The sequence below is a fragment of the Megalops cyprinoides genome, chromosome 4, assembly GCF_013368585.1.
Source record: "Megalops cyprinoides isolate fMegCyp1 chromosome 4, fMegCyp1.pri, whole genome shotgun sequence".
NCBI lineage: Eukaryota > Metazoa > Chordata > Actinopteri > Elopiformes > Megalopidae > Megalops > Megalops cyprinoides.
In genome coordinates, this window is record NC_050586.1 from 29243569 (window position 1) to 29271553 (window position 27985).

The following is a 27985-nucleotide window of genomic DNA, read 5'->3' on the forward strand; positions in this document are numbered from 1 at the left end:
GCACAGCCGAAGGTGAGAGAGACAGAGAAGGCTTGCATGATAAAACACAAGAATCACAACGCTTTTTAAAAAGACACAGATGAAGGGAAGCTCAGACAAAAGAGTTCCATAAGAAGTGAGATTAAAAGCACTGTCAATAATGATGGCGGGAAAAGTAACTAAAAGTTTCATGAGACTTCCCTGTTGCCGACACACACCACACACATATGTGCACACACACACACACACACACACTCATGTCAACACAGCACACACACACACATACACACACACACACACACACGCACTCATACCAACATAGCAGACACACACACACATACACACATACATATGCATGCATGCATGCATACACACACACTGGATCTACCTTTCATCACATTTCCCTTGTCATTTTCTTTTACATTCTGTCATTTTAATGGTAAACCTTAACCACTTTAAAAAACAGTAAACAGTACAATTCATGATGGTGGAATTTTTAACTAATGTCTTGCCTGACCATGACACGCGACTCACCATTAATTTCAAAAAGGAGGATTCCACAAGAGAATTTCATTTTCTATGCATAAAATTGATTCTGGTATTTTGAAGTTTTTTCTGTGACGCGGCTCTTCTTCCGCATCGGGTATTTGAAAATACACAATTAATTGGGTAATGCTTTGCATCATCATTTCCAGAGGATGAGCAGGGATAGCAGGCATGGCCCATAGAATCTGCTGTATATTGTCACAACTCAGTACAAGTCCTATAATCCTAGCTGAGGCCACAAATTCAGGGAGAAACATCACAAAAGTTATTGGTGTGTTAGACCCAGAACCCCTCATTCAAACTTGTAGTATCTTGTACAGACTTTTGTACTAAATGTTAGTTTGTCATGGAACTGTTTAACATTCATCTGTGCTTTTGTGCTGGGCACCGACATCCCATGTTTCGGGTCATGCTGATTGCTCTGAAGCGCTGCTGCTACAGTCCTCAGTAGATATTATTATTACTGCCATCTCCCTTCATATAGCGTATCAGGGGGTTAAGTCAGAACTAGAAGACTAGAAAGAAAGCAGAGGAATTGGGAAAAAAAGCACGGTACACTCTTCCCTCATAGAACACATGTTGAAATATGAACTAAAAAATACAAGAATTGTATCCTTTCACATAAAGTACATATCAAACACTTAAATGCATAAATCATTGCCAGCATACATGACGTTTTGGTGTGGGATATGTTACAAAGGCACAAAGTTGGTGTGTGTGTTTGTTTGTTTGTTTTTTTCAATCTTCAATATGTGTCCTTTCCCGCCATTTAAAAGAAAACCGTTTATCTGCTCAGCTCCCTGGAACTCTGGTCACCCAGTGAGAGACATGAATCAAGTCACCTGCACAGAGACAGAAGGAAAAAAAAAAGGTGACAGATATGGGTATCCAGCAGATTCCCTTTTCCGAGGCAATTTGTTTCACTCACTATCCAATTATGCAGCCTTGTGAAATGAAGGTTTGTCGGCTGTGCCCCACCTGAGTGTCAAACCTGCAGCTCTACAGCACAACTTTACTCTGCAAACACCATGCTGCTCAGTGAGAATGTAACCCATTAACAGGACACTGAGGTCTGATATGAAACACTGTACGGGTCTATAAAAACACCAAAAGGGTGACGCGCAGGCAAAGCTAGACTCGCTCGGTTATGACGCCGCACAGCTCCAATTGGGGGTCTCCGTCTCCACTTCCTGTTGCGCTACTCGTTTGATTCCTTCCTGCCTGTGTGCCCCGGTTTAGATTCTTACCTCTACAATTTAGCTTTGAGCAGGGACCATGTCTGATGCATCTTCCCCCAAGGCCTTCTGCAAAGAAAGACACAAGATCTCACTGGATATGTCAAAGGCTATTTATTTTCTGTAATATAGCTCTCAGATCTACACTTTCTGTCAGAGTAAAGTACAGATAGTAAGATATCTCGATAGTGATTAAACTATCTCTGGATGTGCGCTTTGCATTCAACAGAGACTGAGCACAAAAATAGCAATGGACAATTCATACTGAAGCTAGAAGTAAAAATTTACACTGCCATGCAGCATTTGCACACTGATTTTGTAAAGGCGGTATATATTTCAAAACATCCTGAAAGATTTACACATTATTATTCAAGAAATTGTATACAGATATTATTAGGTCTTGTATCTGCAAATATCAAGATGTTTTTTGTTAACAGAAAGTGACCGCTGCTGAAGACTACAATATATTTTTATTTGAAGTAAAGGATATGTGACACTTGCAATAAAATTTCATCAATGAGAACTTTGTACAAACATATTATTAGGGCTATATGCAATACAAACATTAGCACTTCCATTTGTCTCTTTGAACAAATGCTGTGCAGTAAATACTGAATACTGCATATTGAATATTTATAAATATTGAAGGCAGTTGCGGTTAATGTACCACTGGGACAGCAGCCGAGCCAAAATCACAGGACACAGCTTCGTAGGCAGAGGTGTCATCCATGGCCGTCTGCAGAAACAGGAAGAGGAAGTGGTACGATGACATCTTCAGGGTAAACCCAAGTGTAATACAGACAGTGTACAGTCCCAGAATAACACTGTTCCTCCAGGTGCACTTAGTTTACCTTCTTGAGTTTAACATCTGTCTCGTTCTCATCCTGTGCAGGGAAAAAATGAAAGAAAACAGACATCAATATAAACAAGTGACCAAAAAAAACAACTGGTCCTTCTGAGAGACTTAGTAAAAAGTATAACTTAAACAAGATACTAAAACACTGTCCAATTAGCGTAACAAATGATGACGCATCAGAGGGGTGTCCCAAAGCCGTACCCCGACTATATCTTCGACGAGGAGGGCCGGCTCAATGGCAGTCTGGACATCGGGCACGACTGCAGGGGCGTCAAAATCCCCAGACAGCATGCCGAGAGCTTCCATGGGGGGCTGAGAGAAGGGAGAAGGAGAGAGAGAGAGATGGACAGATGAGGAGAGAGGGAAACAGATAGGAAGTGGGGGGGGGGGGTACTAGGAGATTTTTTTTATGTACCTGTGTAGGGGAGTCTTATCTCAGCATACCTTTTTAGGAGAGCACTCAAGGTGTGTGGTCACTTTACCTGGTTAGCGGGCGCTGTTGGTGTGATGACAGAGGTGTGAACAACAGCAGGGGATGAGAAATCTCCAGACAGGGCATCCAGGGCTGCTGCAGGGTCCATGGGAGGCTAGACGAGGGGGGGGGCAGGATGAAAATATTGGCCCCATTCCATCAATTCACATTGGGCACTCCTCTCAAGAGATAAACTTTTATTACATTGATAATATGATTATTATATTGTCAGATTTCATTGAAAATTCAGAATAATGTATGCTTATAGAGGCACAGCAAGGCATTCAGACTTTGTCAGGTTTGAAAAGATGTGCATAATGAAACTTTTCATCGTTCAGGGCTGTGGAGAGCTAGAACAGCTGCTGTTAGACAGTAAAACGCAGAGAACAGGAGATGCAGGCCCACCTCGTCCTCTTTAGGTGGGGGCAGGTCTGTCCCATTCTCCTCTGTGAATCTGTACTCTGGTGGCAGGGTATCCTCTCTCTCGCCCACTCGCACCCCCTCCTCAGATGTCAGTCCACCCTCCTGCAGGAAATACACACACACACAAACACACACAAATATGCACACACACACACACACAAATACACACATGCACACCAGGAAAGGGTCTATGAGTTGCAAAATGGTTTATAAATAAACAGGCATTTGCCACAAAAGCTCCTTCAAGACTGAGATGTCATCAGTGATGTTAGAATACACAGCTCTATTCATAAGCAAGATAGTGATGAATGAGCTCTGACACACTTCAAGTTGCTATTCCTTCACAAAGAGTATAAATGTGCACATAACTGATTCAGTAAGCTTTCTAAGCATGACAGTGATGAATTTTGTTCACTCAGAGACAGAGCTGAGTGACAGACAGAGAGTGCCGCGGACAGGGCTGGTGTCAGTACCGTGACGATATCTTCAGGGCGGATCTTGGGGGGTTCGGGCTCTGGTTCTGGGGCTCCTAGGGTGTCGCTCAGAGCACTCAGGGCATCCAGTGGCACTGAGGCCTCCTAGGGGGACAGAGAGGGGGGCAGATACTGTCACAAAAGGGGCAGTTCAGCCAGAGCATACCCACTGTACCTGAACACAGGGGTACAGTGTTTTAAACGGAATTAGGGTATGTTATGAGGGAGCAGTACTGCACAGCCCTAGGTTACATGCGGAACCAGAAGGTTGTGGGGTCACTGCTGCAGCAAATAATCATTCATAATAATTCCTAGTGTTATTAACATTATTATTATTGATATTAGTATTTCCCTCTCGTTGATTGTTTTTAATTGTTCATATGGTTTGGCAATACATACCTTGTGTTAGCCATGGTAATTTAAATTATTTCAATCTGAATAAAAACGATATTAATATAAATATCTATGAACAGGGTATTTGTCATTGTTATTATGAAACTGGCCACTAATCTTTAAACAAGCTTCTATGGAGTAAATAAGGTTGTTTGAGCCTGAAGATGCAGATAGCCTGATGTGTTAGCATAGCCTCCTGCATCATCCATGCCAGAGTCCTGCTTCGCCCCCACCCACCTCCTCCATCCTGGTCTTCTTATCTGCTGGTGGATAGGCAGAGCTCAGTGTGGCCTTCAGGGAGAAGTCATTTGCGGAAAGAAGGAGGGAGGAAGGTTGAAACGGAGAAAGAGGGAGAGGAGGAGGGAGAGGGAGATAGACAATGATTGAGTGAATATGACCCCATATGCTTACTGATTCTACTTCCTGCATGAATATGACCAGGCTGATTTACTGAGATCACTTCCAGAAAAGGTTTTAGGTTCTGTACCTGGGTGCAGGGAGCAGTGGAGCTGGTGAATCCAGCAGAGAGAGAGTCCAGAGCACTGTCAGTGCTAAGGGGCTCCTGGGAAGGTTAAAAAGAGACATATTTACTAGTGGGCAGACAGTCTAATGGAGAGACATACAGGCATTGACAAACAGTCAGCTCCCATAATACTCAGTCGCATTTCTGTCCATCACTCAAAGGAGAGAAATAGTCTGTGCACACTGCTATATATTTGGATTAACACACCCAGCCTGATTAATATACTCTCCTCTGACATCCCAATTTTAATGGAATTTAAAATTTTTCATTTATGTGAGCGCCATTGTTTTCTGCTAAGCCTATGAAGAATGAAAAATTCTTCTCACCAGTGAATTGTGTAATTATAAGTGACCACTGGAGGGCGCCATACAATGTCAGATCATCCGAATCATTGAAATGCATGAGTTCTGACAGATGAGAAGTACCAAAGTGCCACCAAAGAGAAGTACCAAAGACTCCACAAAGGAGTAAGTTACATCCCCTTCTCTCTTTGAAAGTACATTTCTCAGTGTTAAAAGGGCTGAAGCTGTCATATGAAGGCACACTGGTGTCTTCAACAGTTCTGAGCTACAGAAATGGGGAGGGAAGGAACTTGTGCTTACGCAGATGGATTGTCCTAAACCTGTTTCTCATGAATAACAAGTTTACTGATATTGCAAAGTTTCACTCACCAGCAGCTAATTCCTTTTTGCATTTGCATCTCGTGCGGGAGCATTATATCTGTGCTTTTCACGTGATCTTTCATGCAGTGCACGTAGACACACAGTCACCAGTAACACGCCATCCTTAATTTTTAATGACTGCATGATTGAAGGAATTATGCTTTTTAATCATGCAAAAAATCAAAAGAAGGTTTAAGATAAGGTTCACAAGAACGTTCATGACACTACAACTACAGACAAGTTTTCTGCCTCCATTGTGTGTGACCAACACTGTTCAGCACAGATATTTAGGGTTTAATCAATTATAGAATGTTTTAGAACATGTGTCTCTGCTTGTGTGTGTGTGTGTGTGTGTGTGTGTGTGTGTGTGTTTGTGAGACAGAGCACATGTATGTCTGCATGTGTGTCTGTGCTTGTGTGTACATGTATGTGTGTGTATGTCTGCAGGCGGGTGTGTGTGTGTGTGTGTGTGTGTGTGTGTGTGTGCGCACGTGGGTGTGTGTGTCTATGCTTGTGTGTCTGACTGTGTGTGCGTATGTGTGCGTTTGTGTGCCTGCACGTGGGCACTTGTTTGTTCAGGCGTGTCCTCCACAGCGCTTGTGTATTTGGGCATGTTCTGTCTGTAACACCATTGTGAGCTGCTGCAGACTGAAAGGAGCCCTTTGGCTGAGTATTAATGCCGCATGGCAGCAGCTGGTGCTGTGCCAGGGCCAGAGTAAACACACGCTGCATGGAGGACCACGGTGATGCAACTACCTGCACCGGCTGTGCAACAAACACGTGCTGAGTAGCAACAGCACACAGGTCACCGTAGAGACCGCAGCTTACGGCGCTCTTACCGTGGGAACCTCCTCTGGCTTCTCTTCCACTTTTCCATCGGGGACATTCTTGTTCTATCCAAATAAACCCCCAACCCCAAAAAACTTCAGTTGAAAAAGACATTCTTTTTTCCCCATTCATCAATGTCAAGAACAAAAGTAAAGCAGTCAGGTATTTCTGACAGCTCTGGCTGCCGAACCTGCACACCCCAGCAGAGATGCAGTCACGCAAGAGAGAGACAGCACAGAGCGGTGCCGCAAAAGGGTCCAACAAAAGCCCCAGCGTGCAGCCTGTTAGACACCGTTAATGATGGAAGACTGACATCTCGTGAACCCTAAAATGGGTGATCCTGTGTTACCAGTGGCTCCTGGGTTCAAAAGATTTTTTTGCTGTGGACAGCACGGTCTTTTGATTGGTTCTTCCCAGTAAGCAACTGATAGCACATGGAAGCTCCACCCATTATAGGGTTCGTGAAGCCTCACCATCCCCTCACTAGATGCCATGGCCTGCTATTATCAGGGCAGCTGTGAAGGGGAGGAAGAAGATGAAGGTGAGGAGGAGAAGGAGGAGGAGACGTGGGGAGCTAAGACTGACCATCTTTTCAAACCTGTATCCTGGAGGAAGGGTGCTGTCTCTCTCCCCACACAACATGGCTTTCTTTGCAGTGAAACTATGCTGGGACATGCAACACACACACACACTTTCCTATCAAACAACACTGTCAACATGCGCTGTTCACATGCCTGAAGAACGCTCGAAGAAACACCATTACACACGTTCAACACGCTCACTCTTTCAGAACTACACACACTAAACCGTGCGGGAATCTCTGCAATTTAGCACGAAAGATTACTTTTTAGACACTCAAAGTACATTAGTGTGATATACAGTTGTTTTAAGGTTCGTTGTTAGGCGGTACATCTATGTGTGGAGGCAATGTTTTCCTTTTTGACTATTTTTGAAAACTGAGTATACCCTTACAATGGCTATAGTTGTATGCTGTGTTTTTTTCCTCAGCTTGGCAGTGCAACAACAGTTATGTTTCCACTGGAGAATCTGTGTAACTTTAAAAAAGTCGATTCAGAATTTTGCACAATTTGTAAACAGCAAAATTAGCCCACCTTACCATTTTTAGTAAGTCAAATATTTGGAAAAACGTTACATAACCAGCCTGCACGCTTATTAAATGTAATGAAAACAATTCACATAAAACATAAACATAAAATTCTGCAATTAATATAAAACCCCATACTGTAAAAAAAACTCAGTTTCTCACACCAAGATGTGAGATTGTTTAAATCACCTAAGTCCACTTTTGTCCCAACAAATCAATTTCTGTGGAAAGTCCTGACTTTGGATGTTGCACAGGAGGAGAGACTATTGTTTTTCACTGTTCTACCACATCTTTGCCACATTTTCTAACAGAATCAGTACTACTTGTTACTTGCTACTAGTGTTACTTGCTATTCTGCACCTATGCACTGTTACACACACATATATACACACACACATACATACACACACACACACATAGGATATGGGTTATGAGGTACCTCCTGGATCATGCTGCCGGTGAAATTTGAGTGTGAAGAAACGGGGGGTTCTGAGGGGGTCAGACTGTTGGCTAGAGCCTCCAGGGGGTCAGCCACATGCTTCTACTCATGCAAGACACCCACAGGGTCAGTGTCACATGCACGTCACTTTAGATTGTTACCAAAATCAGACACAGATAGAGAAAAAAGGAACACTACACATACATATGTTTGACACAGATATGCATAGTTAGTGTGTATAGGTAATGTATGAATTTATGTAGTACACAAACACAGTTGGGCGAGGGGGGGGGGGGGGGGGGTTAGTTTACTAACCGTTGTGACAGCAGTTGAACTCTTGGTGTCTTCTACCTTCACCTGAGAGACACATGGGAGAGAAGCTTTAGCACAAGTCAATTAGACGAATTGAACAGTACTGCTCACAAACACAACAGCTTAATCCACATCTGTAGGAGGACGCTCATAGACACACCTCCTCAAGAAGGAGGCCAGTCCAGCACAGCCACATTAAAATCACACCACTGTGCCACTGGACAGGGCTGCTATTGTGGTGGTTTAGTGGCGACACTGTACACTGGTGTGATTGTTAATACACAGCATTTACTGGGCCCCAGAGCTTGTCGTGCGAGGGACAGCTTTGCTGAAAAATGAGCTCATGCTTCCCTGGTTTAATAAACCTGAGCACTGGGCAGAGCAGGTACAGGGATATAAAAAGCCCTGCTGTGCTTACATCACTGCGGGGTGTTTGTATTACACTTTACTCCCGAGTCTGGGCAGGAGGGGCTCTGCAAGCTGTGGCTGCACCTCATAAAAAACGCAGGAGAGGGAATGACCCCTCAGCACACACACACACATATACACACACACATACACACACAAACACACACATATATATATACACACACACACACACACACACACACACACACACACATAGACACACACAAACACACACACACACATATATACACACACACATACACAAACACACACACACACACGCATGCATGCACACACATGCATGCACACATACACACACACACACACACACACACACACACACACACATGCACACGCACACACACACACATGCACACACGCATGCACACACGCACACATACAAGCACATACGCACACGCACAGAGACACCAAAAAAGTCTCTCTTCACTAGAAACACTAAAATTCTGATCATGTTCTTAGTTTTTGCAGTGTTAGCAGTTTAATTCCTCCACGTACACGCTGTAAAGCTCCTCCTAAAAGAAGTCATAAATATCAACCGACTAGACAAAGAGAACAAAGGACTTTTCACTGCCCAGTCTAAAACTTCCCTGAGAGCAGAGGAGGAGGAGGAGGAGGAGGACACATTTCATTGGTCAAAATGAAACAGATTTTTTTCCCCCACAAGCTTGGACACACTACAATTGTCTAGAGGCAGATTCCATTCCCTTGCTGAGCTCCTGTAGTAGACAGAACTCAGTGTGCTAACCCACGTTTTGCATAAGATACAAATCCTTCACTCACAAAGCCCTCATGGTTCCACAATCTCTCAGCTACCTGCAGGGAATTTTCATGTGGAACAAATACTTAGCACTGCAATGATTTTCCTGACTGCTTCAGCTGCAGCTGCTCCTCTGACTGCTTCAGCTGCAACTGCTGCTCTGACTGCTTCCGCTGCAACTGCTGCTCTGACTGCTTCAGCTGCAAGTGCTGCTCTGACTGCTTCAGCTGCAGCTGCTGCTCTGACTGCTTCAGCTGCAACTGCTGCTCTGACTGCTTCAGCTGCAACTGCTGCTCTGACTGCTTCAGCTGCAAGTGGCTGAAGTTTTGCAAGGGCTGATTTTGCTGCAAGGGCTGATTTTGCATTAAAGTTGTTGCATAAGTTCACAGGAAAAGGAACAAAGACAGGAACAAATTCACAAATAAGCAAGCAAATTGCTCACTTTTTTTACATGTTAAGCTTTCTGATACTGAGAAACCCCCATTCCGTTCATACATAACAGACAAAATGAGTAAAACTGCAGTGGGCGATAAAGACACGTGACCCTTTCCATAGTAAGCCGTATATCATTACTGATGTCACACCTTTAGCAGCCAGCAGCATGTAATCACAGGAATATCATTCTTTAGGCACACTGCGATATATCACCACTGACATGACACTCAGTATAAAGCCAGCGGCATATCACACACATTGCTGATGTTTCATAAGCCAGAGCCTTGTACATCAGATGTAACAGGTTCCAGAAAAAATGCATCCTTTAATAAAGTATGTTCACTGCTTTTAAAACCACACTTGGGCCCTTAACCTGTTCACTGACACCTGTGTCAGCACTGGGTACCTCAATTTTTGCAGGTTTGAAGGTGCACACCTGCACAGCTGGGGTGGGATAGATCTGTTGGGGCTGAGACTGCAGAGAGGAAGAGAGGGAGACAGAGAGGGAGAGAGAGCAAGAGAGAGAGAAAGAGAATGAGAGAGAGAGAGGGAGAGAGAGAGAGAGAGAGAGAGAGAGAGAGAGAGAGAGAGAGAGAGAGAGAGAGAGAGATATAGAGAGAGAGAAAGGTTCCATTACTGGAAGCTCTTTTACAGGTATGTTTCCCCCCACCCATCAGCATTACTGTGGGGAGGGGGAGACACCCCTCCCAGACAGGGAGCACCCTCCCCTCGCCTCCAGACAGGCAGGGAAGCTCAGTTTTTAGTGTTTAGTTACCATATCGGGATGGTACCCTTTAGGCCCTGCTGAAGCAGACTCACACTCAGCCCCCCAGTGGGGACGGTTATGTAACGGGCTGCAGTAACACACAGGGTACAGCCGGGCTGCCATCAGCACACCCCCCAGCCCCAATGACATAACACCCTGTCAGGAGGCACGCCCCTCGGTCGCTCCCCTCCAGCGGCACCGCCCCTCTCACGTGGCCCCTGGAGGCAGAGCACGTGCCAGACCACAGGAAGGGAGGCCCCCTGGGCTTTCCGCGATTGGAGGAGAGCAGAGGCATGGACAGGAAGTGGGCGGGTACAGCCCCACTGCTGACCCCTGCTGGCGTGCTCACCTGATCAGCTTACCTGAGTGCAGAGCGCTGTTGCTCTCTCTGTCTCCTTTAAGTCACAAACTATCACAATGTCACACAGCTTATTTCAGAATTCATTTCTCCTTTCTCTAGCTTCTTAAACCTTTAAAGTCTTAAAATATTCAGTCTTAAACGTTCTCTCACTGCATTGTACTTTCCGTCTTAAAATCATGGTGCTTGACTAGATATTGTATCATAATAATGTTCAGGTAAAACATGCCTTGTGCTGTTGCAGCAGATTTCAGAGATTTTAACAGCTAGACAGTACACACACATATATACAGTATATATGCACACATATAAAAAATGATCGTGTCCCTGTGTGGCAAGTCTCTTTTCCTCTGCCTCACATGTATCTGCTGAATGTAGCGTTTTTCTCTTTTTCTCTTTCTCTCTCTCTATCCAACTTTTGTCCATTAGGTGAACATACAACTGGATTGTTCATGGTATTAAACCAGGCCATGGATACATGAAACACACACACATATAACTGTGTTGACACACCACCAGATACATGCTGTACATGTGTGCTTGAATTCTGTCTGTTGCATGTGCATACTGCAGCAGAGACACAGCTGGACAGAAACAGTGTCAGTCAGAACAGACTAAAACCACAGCAGTCCACACAACAGCCTTATCCCTGTAGAGACCTTTCAAAGAGCGAGATCTCCATTCCCTCTTCCCTGCACAGAAACGCCGCTCTCTCACGGATGTACTGTAATGTTTACACAGTTTTGTACATATTTACTTAGCTGTGGTTTGAAACTAGAAGTATGAGGAGGGACCAGGTCTACTCCCATAATTCCTTCTGTCAGGTCATGTGACCAGGTCTGCAAATGGAGAGGATGAAGAGGGGACTCTCACACAAACAGATACACACACACACACACACACACAAACACACACACAAACTATCCTTCTAAAACAGCCTATAAATGACCACATTAGATTTTTTTGTTTCCAGGCAGGAATCAGAGCAGCGCTTCATCTAAGTGTCACTGCCAAGTGCTGTAACTCTCCGGGTCTCATTTTTCTGCCTCTGTGGTGTGTTGTTGCTGCCAGAGAATGCTCGGAAGTCACAGAATGCCTCTGCTGCCATTGGTGCCGTGATGTTACTTTGGCACCTCATTGCGGGTCGCTGCGGACAGACAACCGACCACCCAAGCCCATCACCGCTGCCTCTGCCAGCCAGCCGGGCAAGCGGCAAACCGCCCGAGGAGAGGTATGCGAGTAGGACAGCGCCCATATGAGGTATTTATAGAGACAAACACTGTGAATGAAAGGGTGACAAAGGGTATTTCCTGGTGGCGTGGATGAAGGATTACATCGCTGAGCCCTGACTCCAAAATTCTGTCTCTGTATGTGAGGTGCCGGTGGCACAGTATAGTGGCTATGGGTCCTAGTCGACAACTCAAAAGTCACAAGTTCATTTGCTGCGTGGGGAATTTTAGCTGTACCCTCGGGAACTATAACTGCTTCAAACAGGCTGTCCCAGCCAAGCCTGTTCCTTCAGTCCTTGCGACAGCTCCAATTGCTAAACAGGTAATCAGCTATCAACGGAGCCAGGCCAGGAGTGTTCCGATAGTGCTCAGACTGAGCAACTATGCAGGGTGGTGGGTGTTGAGAATTGCCTACACAAAAATGCACTAGCATCAGTAATGATGTAGTTGAACGTGTGCCAAATATGGACCCATTACATAACGCACTGTACTATACAGTCAATTACTGATGGGTGGGGCATTGAGATCAATGAGAAGAATGACAGAGCACATTCAAAAATCTAAATGTGCAAGGTAGTGTTACGTGGTATTGCGTGACATTGCACTCTTCTGTTAATCTGCTTGCTGCTTACTGTACACCTGCATAGGTATCTTTGGGCCTTGTGTTCAATTGTTCATGTGTACTATGTATGTGTGAGTGTGTGTATGCATGTTTGCGTGTGTGTGTGTGTGTGTGTGTGTGTATGTGTATGTGTATGAGTGCACATGCCTATGCACGTGTGGCTGTATGCGTGTGTGTGCGTATGTGCACATGTGCATGTCTGCACGTGTGCATGTGTGTGTGTATGTGCGGGTGTCTGCATGCGTGTGAGTATTTTTCCACTGGGGTCCAATTGTTCAGCTGTCTGACAAGAATCCCAGCTCCCTAAGATTTAAAACCCAAGATATCAACATCCTCCCACATCCAGAACTACAACAGTAGTAACATTCAAACCCCTCCCTCATATCCCACAAGGCTATGCACCAAGAAACGGCCTTTTTTTCATGCTTAGGGGCACAACACAGGAGAGATATACGAGGGAGACAGCATATGGTTTTTCACAGAGCCATGTGAATACTTAGAGAGAGGGGGTGAATGAGTAAATGTGTGTGTGTGTGTGTGTGTGTATGTGTGTGTGTGTATGTGTTTGTGAAGGGGCAGTAGAAAGGGGAGAGTGGCTGGACTTTAGCCAACACTGCTAACATGAAGAAAACATGCTGTGGATATAATTATATACTGACCGCCACATGCTGTTCTCAGCAATTTCAGTAACATTGTGAGCATTGGCTACTGTCCAGCCACAAGAGGATTATTCTTTGCCATATATTAAAGTCAGAGGGTTAACCTTAAAAACCAACTACATGATGTCATAACAAATTATGAACAAAAAAAATACAAGCCTGTTGATCTGCCAGTAAGACAGTTCATGGATAAACAAATGACAACACTTCAGAACAAATCTGCTGGCTCTGCTTTTGTCCATATCTTCAGCCAAATCAGTTCTCTCTTTACAACAAATGCATGAGAAAAAAAGAGCTCTCACCTCTGGGTTAGTCAATGAGAGAAAAAATGATCATACTGGAGTTTGTAATTATTAACAGAGCAACCAGGCACATCTAATCAGAGAAAGATCTGGAACTAACTCTGTTTATGGTCACTGTAACCCCAATCATGCACTCTGAAATACCTGTGACTCCCTCCCTCTGAATCCTTCAATGCCACATCATACAAAGAAAAACATTTCCAACAAGAAAAGCCAGTAAAGCAAGCACAGTCAAAATACTGACAATTCTCTTAAGAGCTGGATGGCTAAAGTGGCAGCAGTACCTGCTGCTATCACATGCTTATTTACTGTTTGCCAGGATACAGCGCGCCTACCAAAAAGTGCTTCTGATCTGAGAGAGTAACACACTTCCTGATCCACCGCACAGTCTCTCACAGAGCGCACAGAACAGAGTGTGCCGAGAGAGGGGGGGCGTGTCGGCTGCGGTGGGGGGAATAGAGTCTGCAACCTCAGTCACTGGGCAGCCTTCTCTCTGCCGACAAATCACACCAGATCCCGGGGCTATCCCGGCCACACCCCCTTTCCAGAGGGGCAGAGCGAGCGGAGCAGTCTCTCCGAGCTAACTTTTACCAAATGCCTTTGAGAAGAAGGCATCTGTGATCGTGACATAAGAGAGGCTCTTACAAAATAACCCCACACACACACACAAGCACACACGCACACCACCAACCTTAGCCCCCAGTTTGTTAACATTTGCTAACATGGCTGGTTTTGCTGACTTGGCAACTTTGTAGACAGATTTAGACTTTTTATGGCATTCCTTGTGGTGTTTGCACATTGAAGTTGCTAGGTTTGACTTTTTTTGTTAACAAGTAAAAAAAAAAACCAAATGTTCTATGCTGTGAATTTACATGCTAGACTGCCCAACAATGATTGTGAACGAAGCGATTTGGCAACTTTTTGCTCTGAAAGTTGGAAACACTGTAGGAATCAGAACACAGAAATAGAATGTAGAATGTGGAAACTGAAAATTATGAGAATTACACAGGTAAACATTGCCACACCTCAGTACATCTATGCTAAGCAAATACACAGATTCCACAGTGACAACGTGCTGGCAGGAACTGTTCTGAAATAATTCAGAAGTTCCGGCTCTCCTGCTGTTGAGGTCCAACCCAGTGTGCGTAGGTCTCCAGGCTTTCTCAGGACAAGGCAAGCCTTGTTGGATGAGTGGAGCTACTGAGAGAGCCGTGTGAGTCATGGTGTGCTTTAGCTGCAGTGGTCTCATGCGCCTGTCTGAAGCAGCTGTCGGGAAGGCAACTCAGTGGGTAACAAACTGTTCAGGAGGGGTTTTTTTCTGCTGTAGTTCGATTCATCGTTTGAAGTCTCATGGTGCAAAAAAGGGCTTTGTTTCTGTTCTGTGACAGCAATACAGAGGGTTGACACTGCTTCACGCCATGATAATAACAAAAGATTTAGTGAAGGAAGATTCCCCGCAATCTTTCTGATTCTTTACGCTCTCAAAAATATTCAGTGTCAACGTCACTGTGTACAACAGAGCTGTAGTTCGTAGTGTGGGAGTGTGGGAGTTCGCGTGGTCGAGTGCTCTGGCCGGTAGGCCTGCACAGCAGTGCAATAGGCAGAACACAAGAGCACACATATGCACGACTGCACCAGCACAAATCATCTCTCTAAACGTCTGTTCATTTTGTAGTTTTTGCTCTTCCAAACACCTACAGTGAGCTGTGTAAGACATGGCCAGGAGACCAATGACAGCTCTGTCAGCTGCGGTTGATCGCGGTTGGGGTCACTACAACCCTGCCACTCGCTGGGATACACAAGGAATGAGAGGTCAAATCCGTTTAAAATTCTCCCCTGACACCTCTTGAACAACCACCCGAGAGCTGACAACTGCGTCCCGAGCGGGATATAAAAGGGGGGAAGAAAACAGGACCTCTGAGACCAGGAAAAGAAAGGCTAAACGCAGGGTGTGAAGCCCTTGTGGGCAGTGGGCCTGTCACAGCTATGACTCAAGACACATCAGCAGATAAAGAAGCCTGCTCTGTCTTGAGAAACTCCAGCAGCTGCTGCACTGACTCTACCAGACTGATCTGAGTACAGCCTTTGCTTGACAGACGGCTTTGATCTTTCCGATTACATGCCGTCCCCCTAAAAACCCAGCAGTCACGATGCTAGGATTCAGTTGGGTGCACCATCACGTGGCCAAAACCCTCAGAATTCGAAATACAATCCCAGAGCACATGCATCTATTTAAATGCCTGACATCTATCAGTATCAGTATCACCTGAATCTCATTATTCAAATATATGGGGTTTGTTTGTCACAACACACTACAGGCAAAACCCAGCCAGTCTGCAGATATAACACTGCCCCAATGTCATTGTGTCATCAACTCAACGCTTTCCAAAACTCTCATCCCTAGCCTATTTCCTGTTCAGTCTGACGACAACAAGCAATGCAAAACAGAGACAAGGCTGAACTTTCAGCTGGCCTGCCGCAAAGAGGAAACGACAGACACAGGCCCAAGAGCCAAGGAACAAACTTTTAAAGCAAGAAAAGAAAAACTTTCCCTTGAATTTCTCCCTGAGCCACTGACAGCTTTAGCACCACTGCTCTCTTCTTTTCCTACAACACAACTTTCTCTCGTTCCCTCTCTGTGTCTGTCTGCCTCTTTCTCTGCCCTTTTCCTGTGCACATTCTTGACCCCTTGACACATACACACACAGCCCCCCCACCACCTCCCACCCCCACTCTCCACCCTTTTGCCAAGCTATCTGGATCGCACTGACTTGCCTACAGCTGAGCTCCGCTGCTGCTACAGCGAAAGCAAACCCAGTGCCACTCAGAGGACAACAAAAGGAAAAAAAAAACAGAACATCCTGGGACTGACCCCCCCCCCCACCCCCCCACCCAAGGAGGTCCCACCCCCTGCCTCCTCCCTGAGGCCCCCCCATTCACCTGCTGTTCCACAGTGACATCCTGCAAGGCCTGGTGGTCCTTGGGGCCTCTAAACCAGCTGAAGATCAGCCCCATGGCTGCTGGCTGTCTGCCTCTCTGCCTCTGCGACTCTCACTCTCTCTCCCTCTCTCTGTGTATGCGTGTGTGTGTTTGCGCACGGCGTGTCTGCCGACACTCAGAGCAGCAACGTGCTCCAGCCACAGGGAGGGGAGGAGGAGGAGGTGGAGGAGGGGCCAGGAAGACAGCCACAGAAATAGCCCTGGGGAGGGAGGGCCGAAGACGGGAATAGCAGCTGACATAAACATATCAGGCACACATCACAGGAGCTCGCGCCCCGCTGCCTTTCGGCTTCCTCAGAGCTCCCCTGCGCTACTGCACAGTGAGTGCGCTCAGCTCCCAGGAATGTGTTAGGATGCCCATGGGCACCAACACTCTCAGTGCACACTACCCAGCTCTCTTCATTCGCCTGCTGTATTTAACTTTGTGTTTGCTAACTTGCACCAACAACCAACCAATGGGAAAAAAGGGTTATTTTGATGATGGTTCATGCGAAGAAAAGCAAAATAACCCATGACTGAGGCTTTCCAGTCTTCCTGCCTTCCACTGGTATACTGTATGCACCTCACAGTAATCAAATATTTTGTCTAAATAAAAATAAATACAATGTAAATACTTTGTTAAATCAAGTGTTGGCAATTTAAGAAAACGACGTACAGAGATCATGCATAGAGAGATTATGCATACAACAGAGGACCTTATATAGACATGAACCACAAGTTGGGAAAAAAGTGTCTTCTGCAATGAAGGGAGCAAAAACAGTCCATAAATCATTGACTGCCAGACTGCCAGACTGGCATTTCAACATTTTACCAGGGAGCTGCTATTCAGCTCCGCTATTTCTAACAACGGGTATTAGAGCAGGCAGCCAGGGAGTCATTCGGATAAGCATGCATTCTTGCCTTCATGGGATAAGCGCATTCCTGCCTCCTGACCTGCAGTCTGGCCCAGAGAGCTCTGTGAGCCCCTGGACCCAGTACAGCTTTGGGGGGTATGTGGATTGGTGTGGAGGGAGGGGGGGCAGTGTTTTTTGTTAAACTCCCACCAAACCATCCACACAGATCAAAGGTGGAGGCTCTGCAGAGCACTGATGATAAAAGGGTTAGGGGTTATCTCTACAACATTACTCGCTGTGCTGCCAGCTGTGAGCAAGACTGCAGACCCTGACAGGAGTATAATATTAACTGAGCTATCATATCAGGACTTCACTGTGATTGGTGCCCTAAATCAATCCAGCCTACAATGTGATACATGCATCTATATTGTGAGTCCTATAGTATAATACGGGCTACTGTGTGATAAAGGATAAAGACTATATTATAAATGCTAAAATATAATCAGGGCTACAATATGATGAATGTTACATTATTATACGCACTATAATGCAATCAGGATTACAATGTGATGAATATTACAATAATGTGATTTTTTTTAATATAATCAGGGCTTCCAAGTGTTACATTATAATCAGGGCTACAATTTGATACAGGGTACTACATTATGAGTGCTATGATCTATAGGGCTACAATATCTTACATGGAACTATATAATAAGTGCTATGATGCAATCATGACTACTATGTGCTGAAAGCTGCTATAGTCTAAATGCCATGATACAATCAGTCCCCACACTCTGAGGCCAGAGATCTGCTGTCTCTCGCAGTCTCCTACTCTCATTGTCACAGCCGGAGATTTCAGCTGGGAGCTCACCCGACCTGTCAGACAGGAGGCCCACTTCACTGTCAGCTCTGTACATTCTGACCGCCTCTTTTTCCACCTCCCAAAAACTGACAAAAAAAAAACCCATCCAATAGGCTGGCCACAGGTTCCCCCGGGGTTATATTTAGCCTTGCACATGACTTTCGTGTAAAACCTGCTTCTATTACTGTCAGTGCCTTGTGTTTGTGAAAAAAAAAAATAAAAAAGGCCTATAATCCATAAGAGAAGAATTTGAAGAATATTAATGAAACTATATTGAAAAATCTCCAGGTACATGATCTGTTACTTCTTCTCACATTGCAGCAAAGAAGTTTACAATTAGACGCACTGAATAAGCCCTGGATCCCTGGGCAAACTGCATGGGCTGTGCGGTTGTCGGACTGTAATAATACCCTGTTGTCCATTTTCAACAGAATTGTGAGGTGCAGGCCCCCTTTTTGAAGCCAATAGTGAGCTAGCTAGCAAGTAAAGAAAATGCACGCTATTGCTCTGGGTCCACAGTTCATGGTTCCGTAATGCGAAGTGAATAAATTACACATCTATCATAGTTTAATGCTGGCAGGCAAAACTTTATCTTTGGAAAAGTGCCACTGCTGGACTAAGTTGTGCAAGAGCCTCCCCAGGGACCCCTAGGCCCGGAGTGGGACCAGGGACTACAGTTACACCTCCAGCCACACCCAGCAGACATAAGAGGGGTGGGCGCTGCCAGGCCTGTCCAGTTCTTCAGTGTTCCTGACTGGGAGGCCTGTAACCCAATCCTCATGTAGGAGAGGAGACCCTCTCTATATTTAGATGGCCATCAATCCTATACAGTATCCCTATCATCACCTCACGCACAGAAGCTGAGGGTGGTGCCAAAATGCTGTTATATTCTGATAGTGAGCCAAGACTGGGGATTCCCCCCCCCCCCCCTCCCCTTCTCTCTTTCTCTCTGCCTCTCTCTTTTTTCTCTGTCTCTTCCTCCTCCCCTTTCTGTCTAATTTCTACTATAGTTAAAATAATGTCCTTCCTCTCTCTCCCTCTCTCCCTTATGGAGCTGTGACTGTCTTTACACTCAAAATTCTATCCCCCACCAGCGGAACTTCTCAGAACCTCTCCTGAAGTGGGAGGAAGTGCAGTGCATGTAGTCTCCATGGAGATTAATGGTCTGTCACACTGTGCTCCATGTGTTTCTGAATTCTGATGTAGAGTTTTCCAGAGTTCTACATTCTTTAAATATTAGACATTTATACACACACAGTACCAGTCAAAAGTCTGGACACACCTACTCATAGAAGGGTTTTCCTTTATTTTTACTATTTTCCATATTTTAGAATAGTAGTAAAGACATCAAAACTATGAAATAACACAGATGGAATTATGCAGTGACCAAAAACTGTTAAATAAAAATCTTATATTTTAGATTCTTCAAAGTAGCCAAAAAATATATATATATTTTTTTGGAAAGAAATTCATACATAGGCATACACTTCGCTATTTATGTTTGTCTAAGAAACAAATTTCAAGCATTTATGCATAAATCTTCAGCTCAAAATGTAATTGAATGCATGTTTCCCATTATCTTAATCAAGTGTGTCCAAACCTTTGACTGGTACTGTATATAGTATGGGAGACTACTTGTGGTGACTTTATTTTTATTCCTTTGTTTTATATTTTGGGTCTCTCCCCACCCCTCTTCATCTGCAAACACACAGCTGGGGTTAGTTACTGTTTTCAACAGAACTGCCAGCATTTCTTTCAGTGCTTGACAATGTTACTCTGTAGTATTAATTGTCTTAAGATCACTTTGGAAGTTTATCTTGTGTCTGACTAAATCAGAACAATTCTTTTTGGGGACACTGGGACCTGGAGAGTTCCTACAGCTGGAAACTCTAGCTTGAAATATTTAGCTCTACAGGAAAAACCTCCATTATGAAAACATGTATATAGGATGTTATTTGAATATGAAATATTTGCCAGTATAATTCAAGTTTTTACATAGTTATTCTAAAAGGCACACAGGTAAATTAACCGGAGTAGTTAATTATGTATGCCTTCTGTAACATGTATTCATATTATTACACTGACAATAATCATGTATAATTTTGTTTATATTAACACATTTTAAAAAGCAACCTTCTAACATTTCATTGAACGGTCCTGGTACAACAAGAACTTAACTTTATGTACCACTAGGGGGTGCAATATCTCACAACAAAACAATATTGACAAGGACTAATTGTGTTCAGGTTTTGCAGTTTATTTTTTCATTTCTATTTCCAGTCTGAGAGAAAAAGAAAGAGAAAGAGAGAGAGAGAGAGAGAGAGAGAGAGGGAGACTGCCCTCTCAAAATTTAATACTGTGTTTAAACAAGACCAGCTGAAAGAATGATAATAATAATGTGTCATAGTAATCAAGATGTTAGTAGCATAGTACCAACATCAAAGTCAGAGCTATAATATCTCTATCTATACAAATTGCCCTATACATAATTTACCAAATACTCATCCTAATTTTGGATGGAAAGACAGTTGTCCTGGTTATAGTTTTCACTACTGCCTGAGTAGGTAGTGCCTTTTTACTCATTCAGCAAAGCAACAGAAATTTAATGGGGAGAGGTGATACCTGACACTTCCAGTGGACTTCTTAACAGAGCAGAGAGTGACCATCATTATGTGACCTTTTAAAGGGTATGAGGTTACAGCCATCTGCTGGTTATCAATGCAACCATATATTTTTAAAAAATCCGCTGCATGGCTGGAATACATAGATCAACATTCTTGCTCACTGACTCAGATTACCAACATATATTACCTATATCAGAGTAAGAATGAGAATAAGAATAAGAATGGACCCACTTGCTGAAAGTGGACCCAGATCTCTTTTCCATGAGAAACACACACAGACAAACACATGTGCACACGCACGTGCACACACACACACACACACACACACACACACACACACACACACACACACAAACACACACAGACAAACACACACACACACACACACACACACACACACACACACACACACACACACACACACACACACACACACACACACACACACACACACACACGCACACAGGCATGCACAGAGGAGCCAGGCCTTACCGGAACAAGGGGAGTCACAGTCGCTGGGGCGGGGCTGCCGTTTTGCACCGGAGCCACAGCAGGGGGCGCTGCAGGGGTGCCTCCCTGGGCAGCCTGGGCAGCTGCTGCAGCTTGGGCCGCAGCGGCCTTCTTCTGCGCCTGCTGTAGTACAGAGAGAGCACACACACGCAAACACACACGTGAACACGCTGTGCCACGCCTCAGCCCTCAAAACCCCCCACAGACTTTCCAGACCACCTCTACACCGCTAACGCTCGCAGAGCCGGGGTTATTTCAGCCGGCAGCGCGTTATGTAACATTTCACAGAGGTGCTGTTTGGAGGCGAAATCTAGGCCATTAATCATCCCCAAGTTTCCCTGGCTAAAGAAATCTTTGTCTCTCTGCCTCAGCGGTGCGGCAAGCACTCCGGTGCAAAATGGATGCCAGATGGTGGCCAGAGTTAGGTTAGGTACAGTTAGGTTACAGTAAGTCACCCCTAAATTGCAAAACATTGTGAGATCCAGGAGAGGAATGAAACATGCTGAATAAACCCAATTTGCTTATTCATTCTAATGCAGAGCTAGACTAAAAGCACTCGATGGAGCGAGCCTGTGGACTCCACCTCCCATGTTATGAAAAGCATTGCGTAACATTTGCCTCCAGAGCATGGCTGTGGGGTAAAGTAAAACCGGTGTATGTGTGATGGTAATTATTTGGATCGTGTACATACAGGTGTGCTTAGCGCAGGACTAGGCTCCCACAGCAGGAACACATCATGATTCTCTACTAACCCGTCGGGGCAGAATGAATGTCTGCTATCGAGGTTTAGATAGGTCTTGAATGATTATTTGATCTAGCGTGTCATCTGCGCATGTAACAGCTTGTACCGTCTCACTCTTTCTGTGCCTAACGACTTTGTCTTTACTCTCAGTCTCCGCCCCAAGCCTTATTTGTTCAGTTGGTTGTAAATGAACATGAAGAGAAAGTCTTGCGGAAAGATTTATGGATTTTTACGGAAAGCACAGGGCTTAAAGGCATAAACATTTTTATACAATGTTCATTGGTTAAAGCTAATGTTGATCAGTGTTAATGGATAACAATGACTTTTGAGACAGAGTAACAGAAGTATGTAGAGACTATATGAAGTACAAGTAGAGTACAATCTCCTGACATTTTATAATTTGTGTTCATTTTTTTCACCATGCACTTGTGGTACCTACAGCTGTGTGTAGGTACAACTTCTTCATCAGTGAACCTGGAAGTGAATGGATCTTATGATGGACTCCAAGAGAAGTCAAGGTGCATAGATATTCTTCGTAGCTTTGCCTTACAACTTGCTGAACTCGAGTTTGTGAGCCCATTTCAGGGAATTCATTTACAAAGGTGAAACTCAGCCCTGCTTTGAATTTGGTCTGAAGTAATCTGCACCCATTATCACCAAAAACATCCTGCCAACCAAAACACCTTCTGTCCCAGACGCTATTCATCCATTAAAACACCCTGTCCTGCCTGACAGAAATGCAGCTAATGATAAAAATGACAGATGACAAGATATCTAAAACACCCTCAGAATCCCGACACTAGCATGCTAGAGGAGAAACCTGTTTATGGGTGTGCACCCCCATCTATTCACAGATCACTGAACCCACCCTGATTCTATGAATCAGAGCAGGGGGCATATTTAGACAGATTTACACACACAGGCAGCTCTTCCTCAAGTTGTGGAAAGTATGAAGCTCTGAACAATGTATTACTGTAATGGGTGTTAAGATTATGTGGACAAGGCAATGAGTCAAGGCAACCCTGGCCTACCTACCAATCCCTACCCCAGGCAAAAAAAAAGGCAAGTTTGGCTGTTGTGGGATACCAGTCATTGTTGGCTGGTGACATGGCCAGCTTCACACCTATGCCATGGAATTCAGCCTGCATTTTAGATGAGTGCTTTCGCAACTCAGCCACTCAGGAGGCCCTTAAATAACCCTATTAAAACAACAGAACTCAGATACGGCCATAATTATTACATACTTGCATAAATTACTATACTATAAATCATGTTTTGACCTGTTTAAGCAGTGCCTTTCTAAAAGTCTTTGAGAAAATAATGGGTGTGATGCATACTTTTTGACAGACATTGCAATAAATGCTGCTACCTTCTCAATAATGTATTAGTTAATGATTATTATTGGGATGTTAGTATACAGTGGTACCAATATTAATTGATTATTTCTATTATTACTTATCATTAGCTGGTATGTGGAAAGACATTATGTAATTGCCCCTGTGTATTTGTCTGTCTGTTAACAGTAGGTGAAAAGATTAGAGATGGGGCTGAGTGACTTTTTGGGATGAGGGACAATGATTACATTTTAGGGCAACTGGACATTGATAAACAAGAGGTCTGATTTCACCACAAAAAAAGGGGTCTTTTCTTTTGAAACAGGCACACAAAAAGAAAGTTACAGGAGGCAGATGTAAACAACACGTTTAAGTAAGAGGTCACCCCTCCTGACCAGGCTTTTCAATTGTCCTTTAATATTGTTGCTTTGTATCGAAACAAATTAATTTAACTTTAATGGTCCACTATGTTTGGTAACGTGCAGATTAGCACCAAGCCTGGCAAATTCTTGCCTTCTTTCCTCACACTGCTGTGAGTCGTTTTGGAGCTCAGGCTCTGTGAGGTCATTTTGTGCGATAACCTCTGCTCCACACCTTGGGCCATGAAGGGGAGCAAGGCTGTGAAATATGCACTGTGAAAACAGTGTATAGGCAGCAAGGCCCCCCCGGACAAACGCCCTTCTAACAGGACGCACCAGACTAAACTCCATTATGAGTCTGGTGCCAAATGCCAACAGATCAAGAATAGAGAACATGAAATCCATCACTTCAGCAGAGACCCCAGGTTCATTTCATCCAGCCTCATTGTGTTGTGTTATCTTTTACACTACCATGTTTTAGCTGAGGGGTGTGGACACATTAGTGAATGGCTACCGTGTCCCATGTCTGATAGCCTATTGTGTAACAGAGGTCACTCTACTCTTGATAGCTGAAATGTTTGCTATCTCTGTTACAAGCGCAAATGTTTGCTTTCACATTATAGTCCAGAGGTGCAAAACCTTTTCCTAACCTTTCCTGAATCCCTTACATTTCCATTTATAGTATAAAACGGGCATGGTCACTTTTAGTCTTAATTACAGACAAAATTCTTAGCTTTGATTTCTGTGATGTTAGTCCTCCCAAAGTATGTGCTAGGCATGCATAACTCCACCCTACAATGTATGACCATTATGCTTCCTTAACCCTGCGTAAACACACAGTGCCCCAACCTAAGACTGTACAAAAAGCATTATTCCACACAGACACACACCAAAGGTGTACATTACTCTAACTGTTGGCAGTGTCCATTACTCCACACTAACCTTGTGTAAGCATAAATTACTTCACTCTAAGTCTATACAAGACATGCATTATTCTATCTGAAGGTGCGCATTACTCAACTCTCAACCCTAAACCTGTGCCAGGAACTAAGTACTCCAATTCAAAGTATGCATTACTCTGCAACAACTCTGTACACAGTGCACATTATTATACCCTCACCATAAGCAGCACAGAGCACTCCACCCTAAACCTGTACAGGCATGCATTACATCACCAGCGTATATATTACTCCTCTTGCTATTCATCCAAACCCCAGCCCTGTATCAGAGGCTGTATCAGCCCTGTATCATGTGTAGCATTTTCATTCACAAAAGTGTCCCTCATAACAGGCTTTCCCTTTTGACCATTTAATCCCTTAGCAAAGACATTGTAGTTCTCATACCCTTCTTCTGCATAGATAACAGCGTCCAAGCTGTCACCTTTGCAACAAACACAATGGAATGCAACACCCGAAAAACCAGAAGATTTACAATAACACAACAATGAGGCATTCCAAACATCGCCTGGATTCTGAACCACCTAAAGACTTATGTAAATAATTCTTAAAAATTAACTCTAGCACAGGCATGTGTTGACATTTTTGTCACAACTGGAAATTTGACTGGACAGTTCTCACTTTAATGGACTGGAGAAGCAGTGACACAAGAACCACTGAACCCGCTGAGCAGGTCAAAAAGGGACCACCTCTGGCATGCTTTTCTTGGCCCTTGTCAAAAGCTCAGAGATTTCTGCACTCACAAGTCCTGTTTCAATAAGAGAAAACAGAGCTTGACCATGTAAGGGAATTTTGTCAACTGAGAGAGAGGATACAGCTACATATACAACTCAAAAGGAGAAAGAGCCGAAGCATATGCCTTACATGTCTCTCCTCTTTTCAGATAAATTGTCATCAGAGAAAAATATCCCCCGGGATCTTATTAGAAGCCCTGAATAAGCAGAGCTTCCCATGATGTTGTGTTTATCTGAGGAGAAACGGGTGGGAAAACTGTTGACAGTGATTCGACGGAAACGAGGGCCTTTGTGGGTTTCACAGGGAACAGTCCTAAAACTGTCAAGGCTGTGTAAACATCAATATTCAGATATTCTGGGTCATTCCAATGCTGCAAATATCAACTCAGCTTGGAGAAGAGTTTCTTTAGTTATCCAACTCAGCTGTTTTAATATATGTCATGATGTGGATGTATTACTGTATTGTTTCAGTGACACTGGATATTAACTTCTCATGTGCAGTACTGCAAATTGTGGCGTTTCATAACCGGGTTTACTGCTTCCTACGTCTTGCAGAGGCTATAGCAACACGGGTTTAAGTAAGAAAGTGAAAGCAACGATCACCTTTTTTCTGTTTTTCACCACTGCTAAATCAAACAAATGCTCTCTAATTCTCACGGATAGTAAGAGCAGTAGGTTACTTGGATATGGCAAACCAAACACAACAGCTGCCAAACATTCTTCTGACACGCCCATTTTAAAGCGCTGAGAGCATTTCCAAATGACTTTAATAAGCTTACAGTAAGCCTATTTCTTTATTCTTGTGGTAAGACGAAACTGGTGTTTGGACGACTGCGGCCACAGCGTTATCACAGATATTGGTGCCAACTGCCCAGCTGTACCAAATAAACCTTGGTTAATAGATTTGTTCGAGTCCCGACCTAAGATTAATTGGTTTCCTGCTAAACCTGTCAACATTGCTACTACAACCGAAGACACATCACGGGAAGAAGCATTCCTGACCCCAGGGAAACATACGGAGAGTACATGTCAAAACCATACCGTAGGTGCCACTCTTAATTTACGTTAGTACTTACGAGTCTCGTCCAATAAACTGCGTAAGCCATCGGGAAATCTGCAATTAATTGTATATAAAACTAATAAAAACCAAAAAAAAAAAAGTGCGAAAAACTTCCTTCACGTCCTTTCCTTTCTGCTGCGTTCCCTCGTGCACATGAAAGGTAGAACCACCCTCAGAGGTAGTGACACACCGAAGAAGTTATTATTGCTGGCAAAAACTTCCAGGGCGGATACGGCGATGATGTAAGAAAATAGACAAGACATGTTTGTACTTTGCAGCCCATCCCTTCTCTGTTGTCGCATTTTTCATATCTACTCCGCCTTCCACACAATAAAACATGAGACAACTGTAAACACATGCAAGCATGTTTCAGACCTAACAAAGGATGAGTACGTGCATGCTTTAAGTAATGGGGCACAACCACTCTTGGGGTACACGTCTGACCAAATAATACTCTCCTACAGTGCCGGAGAAAAAAAGTTAGTGCAGATCAAGAAAGATCTGCCAATTATCATAGGCGTGGCTTTCTAACCACATAAAACCATTAATACAAGAGGGATAACGCCCTCACCGTACTAAATTTCTCATTATCTTTGGGTCATGATAACGCCTGCAGTGCTACGGCTGTGACATTGACAATTTATTATTATTATTATTATTATTATTATTATTATTATTATTGTAGCACACGTTAATTTCTGTACTTTTTTGCGCTTACGTACCGATGGTACAATAAAGCTCGATGCAACATTGTAAAACGCTGTGGAAAACATCGCGTTGGAGGAAAAACGGTTCAAATGAAGCTGCGCTAGAAAAACACTTTCGGTCCGAAACTCACCCTCTTCCTCTGGCGGGTGTGCTTTCGTCCCCTCCTGGGCATCGCTGGGCTGGAAAGAGATCGGCTAGGACGACTAGTCTCTCAAGGCTGCTCGCGGGTGAAAGGGGAGATGCGGTGGAGTACCCTGGCCCTTATAACCAGATGTTACAGGTTTCTCTGACAATATGGTTCTATTTAAGGCGCTCGGTACTTTTTTCCCTGCTTCCAAAACCTGTTGGGGGCGGGGGTACGGGGATCTGTACAAGGAATCGGGGGGCGTGCGCTCATGTCCCCCGTGGGCAACCGCTTGCTGATTAACAAGGAGCGGGTCAACACTGCCCGCTTCGTT

General features: G+C 44.2%; 1 protein-coding gene across 5 annotated transcripts; it reads right to left on the reverse strand.

Annotated features, from left to right (window-relative positions):
• Nucleotides 1-847: 847 nt before the first annotated feature.
• On the reverse strand, nt 848-27985 carry LOC118777131 (calpastatin-like). 5 transcript variants are annotated; one of them, XM_036527870.1, is made up of 16 exons: nt 27658-27985; nt 21617-21757; nt 8250-8291; nt 7935-8036; nt 6976-7056; nt 6402-6455; nt 4865-4939; nt 4615-4668; nt 3985-4089; nt 3494-3613; nt 3099-3203; nt 2818-2928; nt 2612-2644; nt 2428-2496; nt 1773-1829; nt 848-1367 (listed from the first exon to the last, which is right to left on the reverse strand). In XM_036527870.1, the coding sequence occupies exons 1-15, from the start codon at nt 27697-27699 to the stop codon at nt 1782-1784; spliced, it is 1182 nt and encodes a 393-aa protein (XP_036383763.1). In that variant the 5' UTR covers nt 27700-27985; the 3' UTR covers nt 848-1367; nt 1773-1781. The 5 variants fall into 5 exon arrangements, with proteins under 5 accessions (XP_036383763.1, XP_036383765.1, XP_036383766.1 ...); XM_036527872.1 differs by lacking the exon at nt 27658-27985 and adding an exon at nt 26836-27016; XM_036527873.1 differs by lacking the exons at nt 21617-21757; nt 27658-27985 and adding an exon at nt 16744-16891.